This window comes from Suncus etruscus, chromosome 5 (genome assembly GCF_024139225.1).
Source record: "Suncus etruscus isolate mSunEtr1 chromosome 5, mSunEtr1.pri.cur, whole genome shotgun sequence".
In the NCBI taxonomy this organism is placed as follows: domain Eukaryota; kingdom Metazoa; phylum Chordata; class Mammalia; order Eulipotyphla; family Soricidae; genus Suncus; species Suncus etruscus.
This window is the reverse complement of record NC_064852.1, coordinates 76,646,259-76,669,229: the sequence shown is the minus strand read 5'-3', so window position 1 is coordinate 76,669,229 and position 22,971 is coordinate 76,646,259. Positions and strand designations below refer to the sequence as shown.

The following is a 22,971-nucleotide window of genomic DNA, read 5'->3' as shown; positions in this document are numbered from 1 at the left end:
CTGGATGTGGCCAAAAAAAAAAAACAAAAAAAAAAAAGAAGAAAAAAAAATGTGGAGCCTAACATACATAACCAATTTAGCAAAATTTTAGTAGGATTTGGGTCAAAGTCAAAATCTAACTAATTGGGTTTTTATTATTATTTTTATCATTGGGAGCACACACGGCAATTTCCAGGGTCCATCTTGTATAGTCTGGTGCTGAAGGGGCAAGGATAGATTATGTTATAGAAAATCAGATTCAAAGCTTTGCATGAGCTAAGCCTGTGCTTGACCACTTGAACTATTTCCCCAAGCCTCCAGCCAGTTGTTTTAAAGAGAACAACAAGTTGTAAAATATAATTCTGATCTAAAACAATAAAATCTGCTTTTTCTCTCCCTGGAGAACATAACTTGGTCATGCTTTAGCTACAAAATCATGTAATACGTTTTAGAATTTACTAAATGTTACAACTTCATAGCAATCTATATTAAAGATTTCACTTTGACTTCTAACAACATGCACATATTATTTTTTTCAGAAGTAAATTTTGATCCATTCATTGAATATAACTGTGGCACATTCAGTTCATTTCTGCCAAATGCTTGGAGGAGCCGGAATTGTGAGTCTACTTTGCCTTATGTATGCAAAAAGTATCTAAAAACTCATCATGAAGTGTCTGGTAAGTATTTTATATTTTAAATGATTTTGAATTGCCTACTTGTCCCTTGAATATATTCATGTTCCTCTATTACTTTTAGCTATTTATTTATTACAAACTTAGCTAAAGCTGATTTTATATTTATATTAATGTGTAACCAGATAGTTTTTATTCCAGCCTCCATGAATTTAACAAGTGAATTTAAGTGTTTACTAAAAAGAGCAGAATTACCTAAGCATAGAAAATATTTTTCTCCTCTAAAAGTTATCATTTTAGTCATTATGCATTAAAAAACAAACATGTGCTTCTTTTTCTAGTTTAGTTTTAAATTTTATTTATGTTTACTCTAGAAAACAAATATACATTTGGAAATAGTTCTATAAAATTTCTTACTTCATCGTGTCCTGTTCTTGCACCGCATATCTCTTACTAGTAACATCTCCTCCACACTGAAGTTGAAGTGGGAAAATAAAAGGCAAAAGTAGAAAACTAGAGGTACGACTTCTAAGTGACTCATTCTAAGATCTGGGCAAAGATGAATAGGTCATAACTCATATGGTTAGGACAAGAGCAGACAAAGTGAGCAAGTTTGATCAGGCTGCTTGAGCAAGAATGAAATGGGGTCACAGAAACAATTAATCAATGTCATGTGGCATTTAGCACAAATTGCATTAGTTACTGACGATACCAACTATGTATATGTTAGTTATCATTGTGTATGTTAGATAAAAAAAATGCTTACTGAGAAGTAATATGACCTGGATAGTTTAAATAAGCTCTTTATGAACTACATTTGGGGCTCGTTCCATTTTGACAATAGCCAGATAAAGTCCACATGCATAATAAAACTGGATTGTGTTCCTCTAACTTCCTGAAATCTGCTTATCACTTGCTCAGAGTTTTATAATAAAGCCTCATCCAAAAACTTTTGTATGAAAGTCACTTTTTGCCAGTATCCATGCCAGTACTGATTGTTCTTGTTCTTTGTGATGTGTACCAGTCTCTGTGGTGTAAGATATCTCATTGTTTTGATTTTCATATTGATTTTCTGATGGTTTCTTGATGATTAATTATGTAGAACATTTTTTCTTGTGCCTTTTGGCCATCTATATTTTTTCCTTGAGGATGTATCTGTTTATCTCTTCTTCACATTTTCAGAGGGGATTAGGTGTTTTATTCTTGTTAAGCTCTACTAGTGATCTTAGATCTTAGATATCATATGGGTATTAGGTGAATAGTTTCTCCCATTTTATGGGAAGTCTTTGTATTCTAGTGAACATTTTCTTTGAGTTGCAGAAGCTTCTTAATCACAGCTGGTGGGAATCTTCACTGTTCCAGCCTTTTTTGAAAAATAATACAAACAATAGAGACATTTCTCAAAAAACTAAAAATTGAACATCACTCTAAAAATTGAATACCACTCCTAGAAATATACGGAAAGGGCCTAAAAACACAATGCAGAAAAGCCCTCTACTCCTATGTTCATGCAGCACTAGTCACTATAGCTAGAATCTGTAAATAACCCAAGTGCCCTATAACAGATGATGGCTAAAGAAACTGTGGTATATCTACACAATGAACTACTACACAGATGTTAGGAAAATTGAAGTCATGAAATTTGCTTGCACAAGGATGAACATGAAGAGTATTATGCTAAGTGAAATGACTCAGAGAGAGGAATAAACAAAATGGTTGCACTCATTTGTGGGATATAAAAATAATATAGTATTAATATTCATAGACAATAGATATGAGGATCAGGAGGCCCAATCCATGGTAAGAAACTTGCCACAAATGGGGGAGGAGTAGGGCAGAGTTAGGGCAGAGAAGTAACCATTGATAGTTGGAAATGATCACTCTAAATGTGAACTGAGTACTGAAAGAAGATGGAGAGAGAGAGAGAGAGAGAGAGAGAGAGAGAGAGAGAGAGAAAGAGAGAGAGAGAAAGAGAGAGAGAGAGAAAGAGAGAGAGAGACAAAAGAGAGAGAGAGAGAGAGAGAAGAAAAATGCCTGCCTCTGTGGCAGGAGAGAGGGTTGAAGGAAAACTGGGGACATTGGTAGTGGGAAAAATGTACTTGTGAAAGGTTTTGTACATTGTATGACTGAAACTCGATCACAAACAAATTTGTTATTCTGTAGCTCATGGTGATTCTATTAAAGAATTAATTTATTGGGGCCGGAGAGATAGCATGGAGGTAAGGCATTTGCCTTTCATGCAGAAGGACGGTGGTTCAAATCCCGGCATCTCATATGGTCCCCTGTGCCTGCCGGGGGCGATTTCTGAGCATAGAGCCAGGAGTAACCCCTGAGTGTATATGTACCACAGTTTCTTTAACCATTCATCTGTTGAAGGGCATCTTGGTTGTTTCCAGAGTCTAACCATTGTAAATAGCACTGCAATGAATATAGGTGTGAGGAAGGGATTTTTGTATTGTATTTTTGTGTTCCTAGGGTATATCCCTAGGAGTGGTATAGCTGGATCTTATGGGAGCTCAATTTTCAGTTTTTGGAGGAATCTCCTTATCACTTTCCATAAAGGTAGACTAGATAGCATTCCCACCAGCAGTGAATAAGAGTTCCTTTCTCTCCACATCCCCACCAGCACTGCTTGTTCTCATTCTTTTTGATTTGGCCAATCTCTGTGGCATGAGATGGTATCTCATAGTTGTTTTGATTTGCATCTCCCTGATGATTAGTGATGTGGAGCATTTTTTTCATGTGTCTTTTAGCCATTTGTATTTCTTTTATGTCAAATTGTCTTCATTTCTCCTCCCCATTTTTTGATGGGATTAGATGATTTTTTTCTTGTAAAGTTCTGTGAGTGTCTTGTATATTTTAGATATTAACCTATTATCTGATGGGTATTGGGTGAATAGTTTCTCCCACTCAGTGGGTGGCTCTTGAATCCTGAGCATTATTTCCTTTGAGGTGCAGAAGCTTCTCAGCTTAATATAGTCCCATCTGTTTATCTCTGCTTCCACTTGTTTGGAGAGTGCAGTTTCCTCCTTGAAGACACCTGTCATGGAGTGTTTTACGTAAACTACGTGTTGTTCTATATACCTTATGGTTTCAGGTCTGACATCAAGGCCTTTAATTCATCTGGATTTTTCCTTCTACATGATGTTAGCTGGGAGTCTGAGTTTGCTTTTTTGCAACTAGCTAACCAGTTGTGTCAACACTACTTGTCGAAGAGGCTTTCCTTGCTCCATTTAGGATTTCTTGCTCCTTTATTAAAAATTAGGTGACAATATGTCTGGGGAACATTCTCTGAGTACTCAAGCCTATTCCACTAATCTGAAGGTCTGTTTTTATTCCAATACCATGCTGTTTTGATAATTGCTTTGTATATTGCTTTTGATATTGCTTTGTAATACAGTTCAAAATTGGGGAAAGTAATGCCTCCCATATTCCTTTTCCCAAGGAGTGCTTTAGCTATTCGAGGATGTTTATTATTCCAAATGAATTTCAGAAGTGTTTGATCCTCTTCTTTGAAGAATTTCATGAGTATCTTTAGAGAAATTGCATTAAATATGTACAATGCTTTGAGGAGTATTGCCATTTTAATGATGTTGATCCTGCCAATCCATGAGCAGGGTATGTGTTACCATTTCTGGTGTCCTCTCTTATTTCTTAGAGCAGGGTTTTATAGTTTTCTTTGTATAGGTCCTTCACATCTTTAGTCAAGTTGACTCCAAGATATTTGAGTTTGTGTGACACTAATGTGAATAGGATTGTTGTTTTTGTTGTTGTTTGTTTGTTTGTTTTTTGGGTCACATCTGGCAATGCTGAGGGGTTACTCCTGGCTCTACACTCAAATTGTTCCTGGCAGTCTCAAGGGACCATATGGGATGCCAGGAATTCGAACCACTGTCCCTCTGCATGAACTGCAAACGTCCTATCTCCGTGCTATCTCTCCAGCCCCGGGGTTGTTTTCTTAATGTCTGTTTCTTCCCTATCATTATTGGTGTATAAAAAGGTCATTGATTTTTGTGTGTTAATTTTGTAGCCTGCCACATTTCTATATGAATCTATTGTTTCTAGAAGCTTTTTAGTAGAGTCTTTAGGATTTTCTAAGTATAGTATCCTGTCATCTGCAAACAGAGAAAGCTTGACTTCTTCCTTTCCTATCTGGATTACCAGGAGAGAGTTTTGAGTGCAGAACTAAGCAACAGCTGAGCACCACTGACTGAGGGTAAAAAAAAAAAAAGTTTATGACTTTGGGGGTTTTGTTTGTTTGTTTGTTTTGCCATACTTGGCAATGCTCAGGGGTTACTCCTGGCTCTGTGCTCAGAAGTTATTCCTGGCAGGCTCAAGGGACCATATGGAATGCTGGGGATCAAACCTGGGTCAGCTGCATGCAAGGTCCTGTGACTTTTTTCTTTAGATTTAAAATTACCATATTCGATGATAGCCACTGTCACTGTAATTCTAATTACTGCTGGAGTTCTTAAAGTAACTTTAAGAGAACTATATCCAAATAGTAGGGAAGGTCTTACCAAATGAGAGATTATGAGGAGGCACCCAGTAGCAGTTAATAAAATAAAGTAAAAATGCTGTGACTTAGGATGAATATCACATAAAGTGGCCAAGCTCCCAAAAGTAAGAGCCCAAATCTTATGTGCACAACACTGCCGCCAGCAAAACCAAAGCATTCTGGCAGCCAGAGTCCATGTGACACTGCTGACCCTATCAATGAAACCAATTTGTCATCTCTGAGCTAGTGGAGATAACCAGGATTTCAAATGGTTTTCAACTGAGAATAAATCCTTTTTCCATCTCCTCATCCACTCCTCTCTGGGTAATTTAAGGGGTTTAGTTCCTCACAGATACTAAGATTCTCATAGACTCAAATCTCATTTATAAAATGACATTATTAAATCTTATGAAGGCTAAATGGGATTTAGTGAGTTTGTATGTCATTCTCCTTGTCTTTTTAAGCTGTCCTTAGCCAAATGAAACTATTTCCAATAGGTTCCATTTCCAATAATTTCTTATAAATTTATTTTTATACTGCCTTACTGTATATGCTCTTACCAAACACTACCATTAATTCCTTTGGGGGATCAAGTTAGTCTGATCTACATTTCCTATAAAAATATAGGCTGAGGTGTTAGGTTTGTGTTAGGGTATGTGACTCAAGTTCAATCTCCAGCACTTTAGATGTTCTCCTGAGCTATACCAGGAAGGATTCCTGAGTGCAGAGCCAGGAGTAATCCCTGAACACAGCCATATATGGCCCCTAAAACAAAATTATTTTTACATAAAGATATCATATTTTCATATAATTTATGCATAGCTTCCTATATACTTCTTTTTAAATTTGAGGCTTTACAATTCAAAATAATGTTCATGATATACATAAAGATATCATATTTTCATATAATTTATGCATAGCTTCCTATATACTTCTTTTTAAATTTGAGGCTTTACAATTCAAAATAATGTTCATGATATACCCAGAGCCACACAGATAGATCTTGAATAGGCAGAGGAAGCACAGATCTCAGATTATGCTTTCTTGGGATTCAGTAGAGGGTGTTTAAGGTTTCACAGGTTACTCTTTTTTTGGCAATTTAAAATGCAAGCACTATAATTAAAACTGTGGAAAATGTGGATAGTCAAATCATCAGTTATTAAGGTGACCAGATCTCTGAACCAGGGACTTTTCCTGTGCACAGCAGCCTGACTTTGTATCTAGTTAGATTGCTAATGCTGTCTTTATTTGAGACAAATAAAAAGGTTAATGGCAGGCACTAAAAGTACAATTTCAAAACCTGACTTTTGGATTGAAGAGAGAGCTCTCTAGTTAGGTTCACATGCCATACACATAGCAGGATTTGAATTCAAACTTTGGCACTACATAATCCCCAAACATCCTATAAATATAGCTTTGGAGATCTCCAAGCACCACTATGGTGACCTCAATGATCCATGAGCACATGGATTTGATCATCTATATGTTCCTTGGGTTCATGAAATGAACTATCCTGCCCAGTTGGCCAAGAACGACATAAAATGGCCTCTGACTCCCGTGAGTATTACCTTGGAGGACCACATCCCCAAAATACCTAATTGTCAGACACAATACACCCTGGCTCTCCAGTTCGGTTGTATGACCTCACCATGCTCCTAGCATTTTTAGGCCTTGGATATCTTACCTGGAGCATGAAGAGCTGATTCATCAGCTTCTTCTCAACTCTAAAGATATAAAATTCTAGGTTTATATGTCCTATGTTTCTGTATTTCAAAAATGTTAATCATGTATTGATAGATATTTATATTAAGGACACTAGATCTTCTTTAAAATACTTGTGAAAATGGCATTGACTTTTTTTTTGGTTGCTTTGAAAAAAAAAAAAGATGTTTGGAAGTATCATGCTACCCAATGTGAGCCTGGCTGGAATCCCTACAACCATAACTGCTATAAACTTCAGAAAGAAGAAAAAAACTGGCATGAAGCTTTGTATTCTTGTCAGTCTAATAGCAGCATGTTAATAGACATAACTTCATTAGCAGAAGTCGAGTTTCTTATAAATCTCCTTGAAGATGGTAAGTGCCAAATGTCTGATTTTAAAAGTATAAAGTATAATATATTTACTGTATTAGTGAAGTTGAAAATAATTAAGTTATTTAAAATTGATTATCTATGGCATATATACATGAACCTTCAAAATAATATCCAAGGGTGACAATCACTTAGTTTTGATACCTGGCACATAATCAGAAACTTTGTAACCTATCACATATATACCAGAAATAGTTTGCCTTTTTAAATTCACTTTCTAAAACTTTTAAGAACAAGGTTAACCTGTAATTTTGGTTTATGGACACTAGAATCCAAACATGAAGAAAGGAAAATTCTTTAGACAAAATGGATTTAAATAATTTCACTCTGTTGGAAAATGGAAATGGATGCAGTGTTTTTGTTTATTTGAGCAGGGAGAGAGAGAAAGCAGAACTTGGGTATCAAGCCCAGGGTTCTTGTATGCAAAGCATGGCTCCATGCTTTTGAGCCATCTCCATGACTCAAGGTGCAGAGTTTCAATAGTTTTCTTTTTCCTATATTTAATTTGTTACTTTCTTTCAATGGTTCTTGGGATTAAATCCTCAACTCTACTACAGTATTACACCCCAGCTCAAAGGGGTTTTTCCTGGTCGTATTCAGGGGACCATGTCATTTCAGAAATTAAATGCAGGCTTCCTCCATGTGAAGCGCATGGTCCACTCAGATGAATTCTTCCTCTACCCCACAGTTTTGTAAGTTTAAGTCATATGACATGTTCAAACTCCTATGCTTCCATCATGTAAATTTCTTTTACCTCTATATACATAGAGTGCTGAATTATGTTAATTTTTCAAAATTCTAGTTTCCATAATAAAATACATGTTATTTTGTAATAATAATATAGCCTTTAGGCTCCACTTGGAATAGAGTGAAAACAAAAGCCTTTTCCTTCATTTTTCTTCATTCTTTGCACTTGGGATTAAAAGAATTTTGTGGCTGTCCCAAACTCAGTAGTGACATTTAAGTATCTCCTTCAGCCTGGTGGAGTCTTTTTCCCCTGACTGGACTGTCACACTTTTTGACTTTTTCAGAAGTTCTTTTACCCCTGTGTTCTAAATGTTTCTGCTCTTTTTGTTTGCTTGTTTGTTTTTGCCATGGGGGAAGAAAAAACTTTTAAAGTTAGACTAACATTAAAAGTTTTGTTGTTTGCTTTTTAAAAAAAAAGAAACAAACATAAAGAATCTTCACTATTTCTTATCCCGGTAGTTTATTTTGCTATATAGGCTAAAACAAAACAAAACTTTAAACTTTAAAGATCTACTTCCAATACAGTTTCAGAAATAATTAGTGGTGCAGCAATCCAGTTTGCTTTAACTCTTCCTACAGAATTGTCTTAAGGGCTGGAAACATAGTACAGTGGGTAGAGTGCTTGCTTTGCACATGACTGACCTGAGTTGATCCCCAGAACATCATATGGCCCCCAAATCCTAACAAAAGTAATCCCTGAGGTCAGAACCATGAGTAAGATCTAAACACTGCCAGGTGTGGACAAAAACAGCAAATCATTGGCTTTAGTTCACAAAACTTCTAAGTCTCGCTTAGAAGGTATCAGTATCCAATAGATTCAGAAAATACAAGAATAAAATGATTGAGCAGCTAGTTTATACTAAAACTTAAACCAGTCATATTGCATGAGAAAATGAAAAAAAAAATCACACCAAGGTAGTGTGTGGTATTTACCCCAGTGCATTTTCTCTTTTACAGATGCTAGTGTTCACATATATAATGTACATTTATCTCTTACAGAAAATGCTTCAGAAACATGGATTGGTTTGCACAATAGTAAAATTCCAGTTTCCTTTCAATGGTCTAGTGGCTCTCCAGTCACCTTTACTAATTGGCACACACTTGAGCCCAAAATTTTTCCAAATAGGAAAAAACTATGTGTCTCAACTGATCAAACTGTAAGTTAAACTTGTTTCAGTATTTACTTTCACAGACTTGCACTGAATCCTCTGTGTCAACCCTGTATCAAGGGCATGGCAGGAAAGTCGCATTGATAAAGGGGGTTGTGCATTTGTTGAAACCCACTACGAACGTGTTTCTAACCATGATGCTTAAAAAGACAATAATTCTTTTTTAAATAATATTTTATTTAAACACCTTGATTACAAACATGATTGTGGTTGGGTTTCAATCATGTAGAGAATGCCCCCATCACCAGTGCAACATTCCCATCTCAATGTCCCAAATCTCCTTCCTCCTCACCCCAACCCCGCTGTACTATAGACAAGCTTTCTATTTCCCTCATACATTCTCATTGTTAGGTTAGTTTGCAATGTAGTTATTTCTCTAACTAAACTCATCAATCTTTGTGGTGAACTTCATGAAGTGAGCTGGAACTTCCAGACCTCCTCTCTTATATCTCACCACAAAGAGTGATGAGTTTAGTTAGAGAAATAACTACATTTTGAACTGTCCTAATAATGAGAATGTATGAGGGAAATGGAGAGCCTGTTTAGAGTACAGGCGGGGGTCGGATGGGGAGGAGGGAGACTTGGGACATTGGTGATGGGAATGTTGCACTGGTGATGGGTGGTGTTCTTTACATGACGGAAACCCAATAAAAAAAATATTTTTTTAAAGAAAAAAAAAAAAAGATACTTCATGTCGCCCTGACTTCGACGTAGGATTTGTACAGAAACCAGGATCTCTAACTACAGAAATCTGACAGCAACAACCGTGATTGTAAAGAGCTTTTACTGGGATCCCAGAGAAAGACTTTGGGATTAGACACCCTAGTATGCCTGGAACCTGAAGTTGGTCTTATGCCAGAATACTTCATAAGTAAGGTCTCCCTGTTTGGGGGCCAAAGGTTTTTCCTTTCTATTTCTCCCATATTTTGCTGTACCTATACAAATAGCAACAACTGCCACACACATACTTTTTTTTATTGTAAGAATTTATTCAAGGGACAAAATTGATTAACATAATGAGGTAAACTAACATAACATAATATAGTAACATAACATAACATGTAATATATTAATATACTATAATAATACATGTAAGTTAAAGAAAGTTTCTGATTAAAACACAAATTTATTTTCATAATGGCTTACATATCTTTCACAGTAGTATTTTAGGTACATATTAACATTGAATCAGGGGAACACCCATCACCAAATATGTCCTCCCTCCATCCCAGTTCCCTTTCTACAACCCATATAACCCACCGTCACCCACCCCCCGGGCTGCTAGAGTAGGTGGACCCCTCTTTGTCTGGCTTACTATTAATGATCATATATCTGTTTGGTCCTGGAACCCTCCTTTGTTTCCCCCTCTATTTAAGAGACAGAGCTAGATAAATCAAGGCATGTGGTTTTGTTTGAAGGAAAGAAAAGCAATAGATTGGGGTACGTAATAAGAGAAAAAAAAAGAAAAAAAATTATTGCAAGAATGTCTTTCACAAATTTTCTTAAAACCCATAAATGAGCGAGACCATTCTACATCTTTATCTCTCCGACTTATTTCACTCAGCATAACAGATTCCATGTACATCCATGTATAGGAGAATTTCATGACTTCATCTCTCCTGATGGCTGCATAATATTCCATTGTGTATATGTACCACAGTTTCTTTAGCCATTCATCTGTTGAAGGGCATCTTAGTTGTTTCCAGAGACTTGCTATGGTAAATAGTGCTGCAATGAATATAGATGTAAGGAAGGGATTTTTTGTATTGTATTTTTGTGTTCCTCGGGTATATCCCTAGCAGTGGTATAGCTGGATCATATGGGAGCTCAATTTCCAGTTTTTGGAGGAATCTCCATATCACTTTCCATAAAGATTGGACTAGACAGCATTCCCACCAGCAGTGAATAAGAGTTCCTTTCTCTCCACATCCCTGCCAACACTGCTTGTTCTCATTCTTTGTGATGTGTGCCAATCTCTGGGGTGTGAGGTGGTACCTCATAGTTGTTTTGATTTGCATCTCTCTGATGATTAGTGATGTGGAGCATTTTTCATATGCCTTTTGTCCATTTGTATTTCTTCCTTTTTAAGTGTCAGTCCATTTCTTCTCCCCATTTTTTGATGAGATTGACAATTCTTAAAAGTTGGACTAAAAAGGGACTGAGAGATATCACAGTGGTAGGGGGTTTGCTTTACATGCAGCTGATTCAGGATGGACGATGGTTCAAATCCTGGCATCCTATATGGTCCCCCATGCTTGCCAGCAGCAATTTCTGAATTCAGAGCCAGAGGTAACTTCCGAGCAACACCAAATTGCCCCCCACCCCAAATTGTCCATGAGCGATCCCTAAGCACAGAGCCAGGAGTAAGCACTGAGCACAGTTGGATGTAGCCCAAAAACAAACAAACAAAAAAAAATAGACTGAAAGGAAAGAACATGTTTGTAGCAGAGACCAGGACAAGTAGTCATTGCTCCTTCTGAGGTTTCTGTGCTAGTCAGTATACATGAATACATAGGGAAATATGTGTTAGCTATAGTGATGAAAATAGCACTGAGGAAGTAAGTGACATATTAGTGAGAAATGTGCACTACCTGATTTGCACACTGATCAGAGGAAGCACTCCACAGTAGTCACACTGAAGCTAAGACTTTAAGGGGAAGAGAGGTCCTTGAGAGAAAGGATGAACATTTTAGTTAGAGAACTAATAGTGTAAAAGCAGAACAAGGCATGTCATGTCATATCATTGTGAAAAGAACAAGTGGACCATGAAGGTATAAATGGATAGAAGATGATAGGAGATGGGAAGAGAAGTGAGACTTAAGGGTTTAGACAAAATAAATCATCAAATTAAAATTAAAGGAAAAAAAGGGACATAATCTTTGGAGTTGGATAAATAGTACAATGGGTAGGGACTTGTCTTGCATGTGACCAATTCAGGTTTTATACCTAACACTCCATTTGTCCCCTGCCCCTGAATTGTTCAGGAGTGATCCCTAAGCACAAAGCCAGGAGTAAGTACTGAGCACAGTTGGATGTAGCCCAAAAACAAAATAAAGAAAAGAAAAGAAAAGAAAGAGGGGCATAATCTAATTTTCATTTCTAAAGTAACTGTGGTGCAAATTGTGCATTGGTTGAAGAGGAATAAAAATGGGTGCAAAGAAGGCACATTGGAGGCTCTTCCAGTGGCTGGATAAGTATAATGAACTTCGGGAAAAGGCTGACAAATTCAAGGATCTTTTGAAAGATGAAGGATTATTGCTCAATTTGATTTGGTAGATTGATGGTTGGTTAGGGCCTTGAGAAGAACCCTTTGCATGGTAATGTCATTAAGCACCATAGTGAAAATGGAAGGAAGAACTGAGAGTTGGGAGATTACTTTATAAAGGCTTCTAAGCTCCATTATTTTATTAATATGAAAGGGTTTCAACACCACATGTAGGGGATTTGAAAACCATGAATCAACAGAAAATTATGGGATGAATGTAATGGTCCCGGAGGCTTAACATCACACTTATATCCATGTTTCCACTTTTGTCTCTCATATTTCCCAAAAATCTGATAAAACAAAATTATTTTAGTTCTCAGTCATTTGAGGGTTTATTAATTATTTAAGATAAGCTTAATCTCTTTGATCAGATACCTGCTGAAATCATTAGCTGAGAGTGAGAGCAGTGCTGAGATTTGGTAGTTTCTTACTCTTTCAGACCATCAGGATATCATACTGATTTCCCCCAAAGAAGTTTATTAAATGTTATTTAAATAACTTGACAAAGTAATTATGCTTTTGCCAGATAATGTATCTTTTAAGGCATCATCTTTTAAGACTATTATGAATTGTAGAGACAGACTCAATGCTAAGGCAGTGTTTCAGAGTCACATCTGAGGATGAAAAGATCTCTTCAAACTCTTCAGCTTGGAACAAACTCTTCTGAAAGCCACCAGAGTTTACCCCCATAGTATTTGATGCTTTGCTGGTTTGTTAGTTTTGCTCTCTTTAAGATGACCTCATTTCCTGTTGACATAGATATTTCCCATAGCATTTTCACGGAATAGAAGCCAACAATTGTATACACAAACTTTTTTCGGTGCTGGGAATTGAATCCAGGGCCTTATACACATTAGACATATGTTCTATGGCTGACTCAATGGAATCTCAATCCCTACAGAGAAACTATTTATGAAAGTAAGAATGTGTCATTAGGGGCCAGAGAGATAACACAGTACTAACATAAACTTTTAAAATGAGAATAATAATGCCTTTCTCACAGTAATTTTGAGATAATATGTAAAACCATCTAAAAGAAGCCTGGTACACACCAGGAAAGATTTGTTGCTGCTCTCTTCATGTTCCCCCATCCCTTTTGGGGATGTTCTGTCTTGGAATTGTTTGTCCACTAACCATTCTAACTTGTCTGCACAGAGCAAATCAATTTATTCCCTTGTGTTACTACTAAAGACAATGCAAGATCCTGAAAAAATTTTATCCTGAAATTTTTTCAAATTTATTATAATTTAACATTTTTTAAAAAAATTAGACATCATGATTTGTAAAGTTATTTATAATTAAGTCTTAGATACACAGTATTTTCAACTCCAATCCCACCACTAAGGACCCGAAGTTTCCTACATCCTTTCACAGACAAATTTTAAGTTTAATAATTGTAGTTAAAATCAGTTCTACTTTGTATTTTACCCCTACCCCAGACATAAAAACATTCATTAGAGAAGATATATGGAAGATATATGTTCTTTGAAGCTCTTAGAACACTTACTATTAATCATTTTTCTTCAGAATAATAGGTTTGCCTATCATTTTCAATGATGAGTTGTACTCATTAATATTTTCTCCTTAACAGGGGTACTGGAAAATTAAACACTGTGAAGAAAATCTTTATTATATTTGTAAGAAACCTGGCCTTGTCCTTTCTGAAGCTGACTTGGGTTGTCAAGAGGTAAGTGCTGCTCACAGTGTGACTGAGTCCAGGGACTTCACAGCTAGAATAATGTACCCACTGTCCATTTAAAAGTTACTCTTTCCAGCATCCTTCTCCCCTTGTGTATACTTTCTTCCTTCTTTTTTATTAAAATGTGTGTGGGCTACTTTTACCAATCCATGACCAACTAGGCACATGATATAAATTCATAAAGGATTTATAGCTTTGCAAGAATTGTCTTGTACCATCAAGTTTGACCCCAGACAACTTTCCTTTGGCAATTTTAAAAAAATGTAAACGATCCTGTTACAACATCTGTCAAGTAACTTTGACATGATGCCTTGTCTCACACATGGTCTCTATAGTTTTCCAGGCAACATCAGAATGATGGTAGACACTCTTTGAGTCACAGTGCAAACTTCTGAGCCTTGCTTTCTTTTTCTGTCTTTCTATTCTTGGATACCAAACAACATATAATGAAAGGAAATAGTGCATGTTATAAATCTACTTAATATTTGGAAATGCAATAAATAATATTTAATTAATATCATATTTTGTGTATTCTAATAAAGTACTTAGTACTGTAGTCTTAAATTTAAAAGGTAGAAAGTGCTTGTTTAAATTCTTAGAATAAGTAAATTATCCTGCAGTAAAATGACAAGTTTCCTAATCAGTGTTCATCCTCAGTCTATCTCTTTGCCACCCTCAGCTCCCTACCCACCCTGACTCCTCTTTCTCTCTGTGTCACACATTTAAATCTAAAAGTGAGATTTGGGGGGCCCTAAATGGCTTAGCAACAGAACACCCACCTTGAGGTGAGCCTACTAATACTATCCCGTGGTCTCAGATCTACTCTACATGTGATGTAAATGGTTCTGTTGTTTGGGTCTCAAGTACCATAAAAAAAAGTTTAATGAGACCAGAGAGATAGTAGAGCAGATGCTATGCATCATCAATCCATGTTCCCTGCATCCATATATCTCCTTGAGCCCTGCCAGGAGTGATCCCTGATCACAGAGTCAGGAATAAGCCTACATTGCTGCCAGGTATGGCACAAAAACAGAAGACAAAGTTTTGGTTTTTGTTTGTTTGTTTTTTTATCATCTGTGTGAGCACACTGAGAAGTGTGCATAAACCCCGGGGCAAGTATCACAATTTAAAGTGTGAAAACCCCCCACACACTGTGTATGATCAGAGGCCATGTACATGTGTCCTGCTGATCATTACAAAAATAACAGAAAGAGAAAGGGACAAAAATTCCTTAAGAAATTAAAAATAAAGTAAATAAGTAAAAGGGAGACTTGAATGGGGGGGGGCAAAGTGATTACATAGCGGATACAGCATTTGCATTGCAATACAACCAACCATGTTCAATGCCCAGCATTCCATATGGTCCCTGAGCCTGCCAGGAGTAATTTCTGAGCTCAGGGATAGGAGTAACCCCTAAGCATCCCTGGGTGTGGTCCAACCCTCCCCAAAAGGGAGAATTTTCACAGAAGGAATAACTGAAGTTTAAAAAATAAATTTTTAGAGGCTGGAACAATAGCAATAGCACAGTTTTTCTCATGGCCAACCCGGGTTTCATCCTTGGCATTCATATGGTCCCCACCCCCAGCCTTCCAGTAGTGATTTCTGAGCACAGAGCCAGGAGTGCTGCTGGGTGTGGCACCAAAACCCCAAGAAAAGGAAGTTTTTATTTTTAGATTTTTTTTAGATATCTGTGAGTGAGTGAGTGAGTGAGTGAGTGAGTGAGTGAGTGAGTGAGTGTGTGTGTGTGTGTGTGTGTGTGTGTGTGTGTGTGTGTGTCTGTGTGTGTGTCTGTGTCTGTATGCATTGCTCAGAGCTTATTGTTGACTACGCAAAGATCATTACGGGGTAGGCTCAGAGAACTACAGGTGGTACCAGGAATCAAACTCAGGTCAACCATGTGCAAGACAAGCACCACACCTACTATTATTCCAGTCTCACAAAAATAATTTTTTTTTATCTTTTCTTTTTTTGTTTTTGTGCCTCTAATCTGTAAGAACTGTAAGATCTGGCTGTGCTCAGATCTTACTCCTGGCAGGCTCAGGTGGAGGGTAGAACTCAGATCAGCTGCATGTAAGTGCCCTTTTCACTCTACTATGACTATGACTCTGGGCTTCCCAAAACACCTTTTTTTTTTGGTTTTTGAGTCACACCTGGCAATGCTCAGGGGTTACTCCTGGCTCTGTGCTCAGAAATCGCTCCTGGCAAGCTCAGGGGACCATATGGGAGGCCGGGATTCAAACCACCATTCATCTGCGTGCAAGGCAAATGCCCTACCTCTATGCTATCTCTCCGGCCCCCACCCCAAAATACTTTAATATAAATACTATATAGTTGTAAACTACATAAACTTTAAAAAATTTTAAATCTAGTTTTTATGCAATTTTGATTTAATTCCTTCTCTTTTAATCCAATCTTTTCAGTTCCTACTAGCAATGGTACCTCTTCAGCAACTGCATTGTGGTCATTAATGTGCATGTAAACATAGGCACTCCTTTTTATACTGCAGCTGAATAGACAGCATGTGGGCCATGGTTGACATGTTTAGAGTCTCTTTCCAATGATTAGAGTTCCTGAAGTAGAAATAGCTCATCACTGAGGTGATCTCTTTGATCAGAAATACTGGCCAAAAGTGTATTTTAGAACAACTCAACATTTTTTATTTGTGATTAACCTCTTACACAACAGAAACAGAAATAATGTTGTGTTCAAACTTGTATAAACTATTTTCCTGTTCAGGCTAGAATTACCAATTTTTAAATATTCTATATAAGAGTGTGATCTTTAGGGGCTGGAGTGATAGCATAGTGGGTAGTGCATTTGCCTTACACTCAGCCACACACAGCCAAACTGGGTTCCTGGCAATGCCTATAGTCACTGGAGCCTGCCAGGAGTAATATCTAAACACAGAGCTAGGAGTCACCCCTGAATACTACCGAGTGTGGCCCAAACTCCCATCCCCAAAATTCTGTTCTCTAACTTTATGTTGAAGTTTCTATTAACTCTCCTTTGCCTCAGTCTATGAGTATAACTCTTTTTAGCAATTACTCTCTATTATGCAATTGTCTGAAGGGTCTCCAAATGCAATATTAAGTCAAAAATAAATTTTAATCATTTTAGAGCAAAAAAGAAAGATTTCTTCTCTCCTGAGTTACTTTTTGCAGTTAAACAATTGTGTGATTGTTTCAATGTTGTCGTCACCATCATTTCACTTAAGATGAAATGGCACCTAATATACAAAGAATTTTTATGGATACAATCAATTATTCTTTCAACTTTATAGTGTGGAGTAAGGCCTGAAGCAGAGTCCTTTGTTTTGCTGGTTATTATTATGCTGCATTTTCCTCCTTCTTCAGCCTGTTTAGTATTTATTTTGTTTTGCTAAACACCTGGGATCTAAATAATAATGGAGAAAGAATCTTTTGTCCAAAACTCCAGAAGGTCAAATTGTCTAACTTTCCTTTTTTTCTCCTGTTCAAACAAATACACAACATCTGAAACACACTCAGTAATCCAGGGAGGGCTTAGGCTGGAGCTCTCCGTAAGTGTTGGTGGCAGAAGTGTGGGAATTACATCCTGGCTGATGGTATGTGGAACTCCTGTGATCCACACTTCGTTTTCTAATATAGTTTGAACTCAATCAATTGGCCTGAAACTAAAGTCAGATTCTCTTTAATTTACTGGTAAGACTAAGACCCTTTCTAAGAAAAATAGCAGAAATCATTTTTTATCTGATTAAACTATGGCAAATATTAGCACAGCATAACATAAAACTTATTGTAACTGTTGAATATATAAAAATAAATTGAAATAAATTATGTGATTTAATAAGACTGGGAGAAAAAAGTTAAAATAACAGTGGCAATAGGGGGGCCGGGCGGTGGCGCTAGAGGTAAGGTGCCTCCCTTGCCTGTGCTAGCCTTGGACGGACCCGTGGTTCGATCCCCCGGCGTCCCATATGGTTCCCCAAGCCAGGAGCGACTTCTGAGCGCATAGCCAGGAGTAACCCCTGAGCGTCACCGGGTGTGGCCCAAAAATTAAAAAAAAAAAAATACACGGGCCCGGAGAGATAGCACAGCGGTGTTTGCCTTGTAAACAGCCAATCCAGGACCAAAGGTGGTTGGTTTGAATCCCGGTGTCCCATATGGTCCCCCATGCCTGCCAGGAGCTATTTCTGAGCAGACAGCCAGGAGTAACCCCTGAGCACTGCCGGGTGTGACCCAAAAACCAAAAAAACAAAACAAAACAGTGGCAATAGGACAGGAGGTAAGGTTCTGATTGTGAGAAATCTCAGAAAAAGTCTTACCTGCAAACACAATCAAGGTGTTGCTCAGAGTCTATTCCTGAACAAGAGGCAAGAATAGCCTCTGAAAAATACCCTAGCACCTCCTGAAATGTAGAAAGCTAATGGCTCCAGTAACATGATTTTAAAAAAGAAGCCCCCCTGCCATTGTTCCTAAGGCTCAGCTATACTTCTGTCATCTTTGTCCAAGCCTGAGCATAATTACTTTCTCCTTAAAAAAAAAAGACTGTTGATTTAGAAATAATCTTAACTTAAAGGAATATTTTAGCCAGTCCCTACTGTTTATTTTAGCCAGCCTCTATTATGATTATGATTCATCTAAGAGCACTGTGGAACATACCCAAATTGAGTTCCAGGTCAGTTTACTCATTAATCTGTGACTTTATCCAAGTCCCTAAACTCAGTAATCTCTAGGATCATTTATAAAATAATAAATATGAAAGAAAGTTTTAAAAGTCTGATTTTACCATCCAAGATGAAACAAAAGTGTTCCATATACCACAAATGCACCGAGGGGAGAGTAAATGATCATACAAGGAGACTATAGTTAATCCCATGACAGTATACTTCAGGGGTGGAAAACCCTGTAACTCCTAGGCCAAGGGAATTCCCTCTATAATATTCCCAATACTTAATGTGCCTATGCAGGGGGAAAAAGAAAAAAAACACAAAATAATTATCTTTCCACACATTTATTTATTGACTGATCAATTTTTTTGACGTCTTTATTTGGTGTAGATATTGAAGTTGATATCTCCAATTTTATTTTATTTCATTTTATTTTATCTTATCTTTCTCTTTCTTTTTGCACTCCGGCATGATTTGATTTCAGAACCAAGACTATTGTGTGGTGCTTATCTTTGTTGCTGTAGTGCTCACTGGATATTTAATTTGATATTTCTTTCTGTATTGTTGTGGTGTTTCAATTACCTTTTTCATGTCCTCTCTCAAACTGAGGTTGAAAGCCTCTAGAAGGTCTTCACCCATTTTTAGCTATTTGACTTCTTTTTTTGTTTGTTTTTTGTGGGTTTTTTGTTTGTTTTTCTTATTTTGTACCCCATTCTATTGCTTTTCTTTCCTTCAAACAAAACCACATAACTCGATTTATCTAGCACTGCCTCTTAAATAGAGGGGGGAAAGGGAGGGTAGCAGGACCAAACAGATATATGACCACTAATAGTAAGCTAGACAAATTGGGGACCACCTACTCTAGCAGCCCGGGGGTGATGGTGGGGTGGTGGGTATATGGTTTACAGAAAGGGAACTGGGATGGGGGGACGACAAATTTGGTGATGGGTATTCCCCTGATTCAATGTTAATATGTACCTAAAATACTACTGTGAAAGATATGTAACCCATTATGATCACAATAAAAATTAAAAAAAAAAGTACACACTATTATCTAGATACATATGTCCTCTTAGCATGTACTGAGTCCCAGCTCAAATCTAAGATTGCTACCTGATTTATTTCCCTACAGTTCTCAGAGCAACCATGAGTATTATTATAATCCCCATGTTACAGAAGAGAAAACTAAATAAAGTAACATAGGATTCAAACCTATGCACCCTGTCTCACTTCATTTCTACAGCTTGTCAAAAGAATCTGTGTGAAATTCTCTGAGTTTGAACAGTGCATATATGAAAGACAAAAGGGAAGAAAGAAAATGTAGGAGAAAATGGAGAGGAATATACTGAGTGAAGGAATGTACCTTTATATTTATTTGCTTTGAAGTTTTAGGTTTTTAGGTTTTCAGTTAGTTAAAACATTTTGCTATAAGAATTAAAAATAAATACAGTGACCTAGAGAGATAGATAGGGGCATCTGCCTTGTATACAGAAATTCCAGTACAGCCTCAGCATCACATGGTTCCTCAAGTACCACCTCAAGCAAGTGGGTACCCAACCCCCCAAAATAAAAAAATAAATAAGTAAATATAAAAACAGAAGTGAATATATTACAAAATATAATAAATAGAACAGCATCAAGACAAAACTTCAAGTTTGGAGTTTAGAGTGAATCAGAGGAGAATGTATTTATGTGTTTCATTTGGCATGTGCAAACAAAAAAATATTTTGGGGGATCCACACCCAGCAGCGCTCAGACAGTTACTCCTGGCTCTGTGCTCAGAAATTGCTCTTGGCTCAGGGGACCATATGGGATGCTGGAGATCAAACCCTACCACTGTGCTCTCTCTCTGCACCCACAAAAAACTATTGTTATTAAAATCCTATTATATATTTTAATTTTTCTTTTTCATTTTTAAGGGATGGGAGAGACATGGAAAATTCTGTTACAAAATTGACATAGTCCTTCGAAGCTTTGACCATGCTTCCAGTGGTTATTATTGTCCTCCTGCACTTGTTACCATAACAAACAGGTAAATAGACATTTTCTTCTGTCATTAATGTGACTGTACTTTCTGAGCTCCTTATCCTAAAACCTAGCTACCATCAGTAATATGCCAATAACTAAAGTTTGCCATATATTAGGGTATTAAATTATTTGATTATTGATTGAAGTGAAATAAATCATACAATTGTTATTCCTAAATTGATTTTTGAGTCTCAGCAAAATTTAAGATGACTTATTATTTACTATACAAATGCATTATCTAGCTTTTCTGATACATTCAGTTATACTGAGATCTTACTCTTCTCTGTATCTGCAATAGACAAAGAAATATGTAACAATTAAATGTGGAGTAGGGTTTGTTTTTACTTTGATTTGGAGGTCACATCCAGCAAAGCTTATTGATTACTTCTGAATCACTTTTCCAGGTTTGCCCTTGGCTATGATAAGGGGACCTGTAGTGCTGGATATGAAACCCTACTGTCCTGCTTGCATTTGTCCTCTGAGCTCTTTCACCAGCACCAATTGTTGTTGTTTTAATCTCATGTATTATGAGTTGTGGTTTGCTTTTGTTTCTGTTTTTAAGAGCAAACACATTAAATCTAATGATACTGAAGAGTTTTTTCACTTATTCTCAAAACTGTGTTTCTTTGACGTCATTTCAATGCTGACAGAGAAATTGCCCTTTTTAACAATCAATAGAGTTCAAGGTATGCTACAATTATGTAATTGGGGATAGAAATGTCAACAGCAGCAGTGACTTCAATGTCACTGTCAGTGCCAAAAGAACTGGGAGCTGGAAAATTAACTCCCACAAATAAGAGATACAAAATAGAATTCTGCAGTCTTTCTACTAAGACACATACTTACAAAGCAAGTCACTTGTTTTTTCCTGTAGCCATTGCCTTTTAAAATATTCACTATAACAACTGGTGGTAGGCAATTAAGCCAGAGGCCCTTAACATTAACATCTAACTGGTCACTAGAATTCCTGTAGACTTTCTCTGGAAGTTCATGTTCAAAGCCATCTATGTTTTCATCCTCCCTCTAACCTTCTGCTTGCTTTTATAGACCCACCTCCGGACAAGACAGAGAAAACACAGACTTACACACACAATAGGAATAGAATGACAACATTGTGCAAGCCAAATTCCTTATATAGTATGTTATTTTCAGTAAACCTTCTTTACAAGCTCCAACCACACCTTAGTTCTTCTCAGTGTTGTTTTAATTTGATCTTTCTGCTTCCTTGAAGAACCACCAGGGCAGAAGGAAGTCTAAAGGCTTCAACATGTCAACCTACCTAAAAACTTTAAAATACTTTGGACTGGAATTCATTTAGTAGGTGAATACTGAACTTGATTCAGTAGCCTAAGTACTACCCTTTTGGCAATTATAATTTAAGATATTATTATCAAAGGCAACTTTTGGTAGAAGTGAGTGCTTGGACTTACTTCTACTTCTGTGTCCAGGGATCACTCCTGGCAGTATTTAGGGATAATCATATGCTGTAACAAGGATCAAACCAGAGTTTGTTGTTTGTAAGACAAATGCCTAAACCCTGTAATATCTCTGCAACCTCAAAATAAGTCTAATTAATTTATCTGGTTTTATGCCTTATTTTCGTTCCTTGTGTGTGTGGGAGGGAGGGAGGGTCTGGGAGGACAATGGTAATACTCATTACATTAAGTGCCTGGAACAGAGCTAACAATTAATTTTCATTTGTAACTTGACTATAAAAGTCACTCTGGGTCTGTTGGAAAAGTATTTCTTAAACCCTGTTTTCTGAGCAGCTCCATGCTGTGTTTCTCATTAGCATGCTGTGCCAAAAAAAAAAAAGAAAAAGAAAAGAAAAGAAAAAAGAAAAGAAAATGAAAGGTGTGTGTGATTGTAGGGTATTTTTCTGTGTGTGTGTGTGTTAAGTAAAACAGTTTTTATTTGGAAATTTAGAAAAAGAGAAGTGTAAAAAATATATATTTGCTCACATATGTATAGTGGAAAATGATTTTAAGTAAAATGAAGTAAAAAATAAAGAGGTAGTGTTATACAGGTCTTATACTTATGATGGAAGTATAGGTTTCTCCATTGCCTTTTGAGATTTTCTTGTGGGGTCTGGGTTCCCAGGCACCTTTTCATCGCACACCCTGTCCTTCTTGAGATTGGTAAAAGTTCTTTCTTTCTTTCTTTTCTTTTTTTTTTTTTTTTTTTTTTTTTTTTTTTTTTTTTTTTGGTTTAT

The 22,971-nt window shown here is 36.8% G+C and overlaps 1 protein-coding gene across 1 annotated transcript in view; it reads left to right on the top strand.

Annotated features, from left to right (window-relative positions):
• PLA2R1 (phospholipase A2 receptor 1) overlaps positions 1 to 22,971 on the top strand; it is a 127,472-nt gene that overhangs the window by 22,545 nt on the left and 81,956 nt on the right. Inside the window, exons 6-11 of the mRNA XM_049772865.1 lie at positions 519 to 659; positions 6,993 to 7,187; positions 8,950 to 9,107; positions 11,675 to 11,677; positions 13,976 to 14,071; positions 20,651 to 20,763. Of these exons, the coding sequence (XP_049628822.1) occupies positions 519 to 659; positions 6,993 to 7,187; positions 8,950 to 9,107; positions 11,675 to 11,677; positions 13,976 to 14,071; positions 20,651 to 20,763 (706 nt within the window). The remainder of the gene's footprint in view (positions 1 to 518; positions 660 to 6,992; positions 7,188 to 8,949; positions 9,108 to 11,674; positions 11,678 to 13,975; positions 14,072 to 20,650; positions 20,764 to 22,971) is intronic.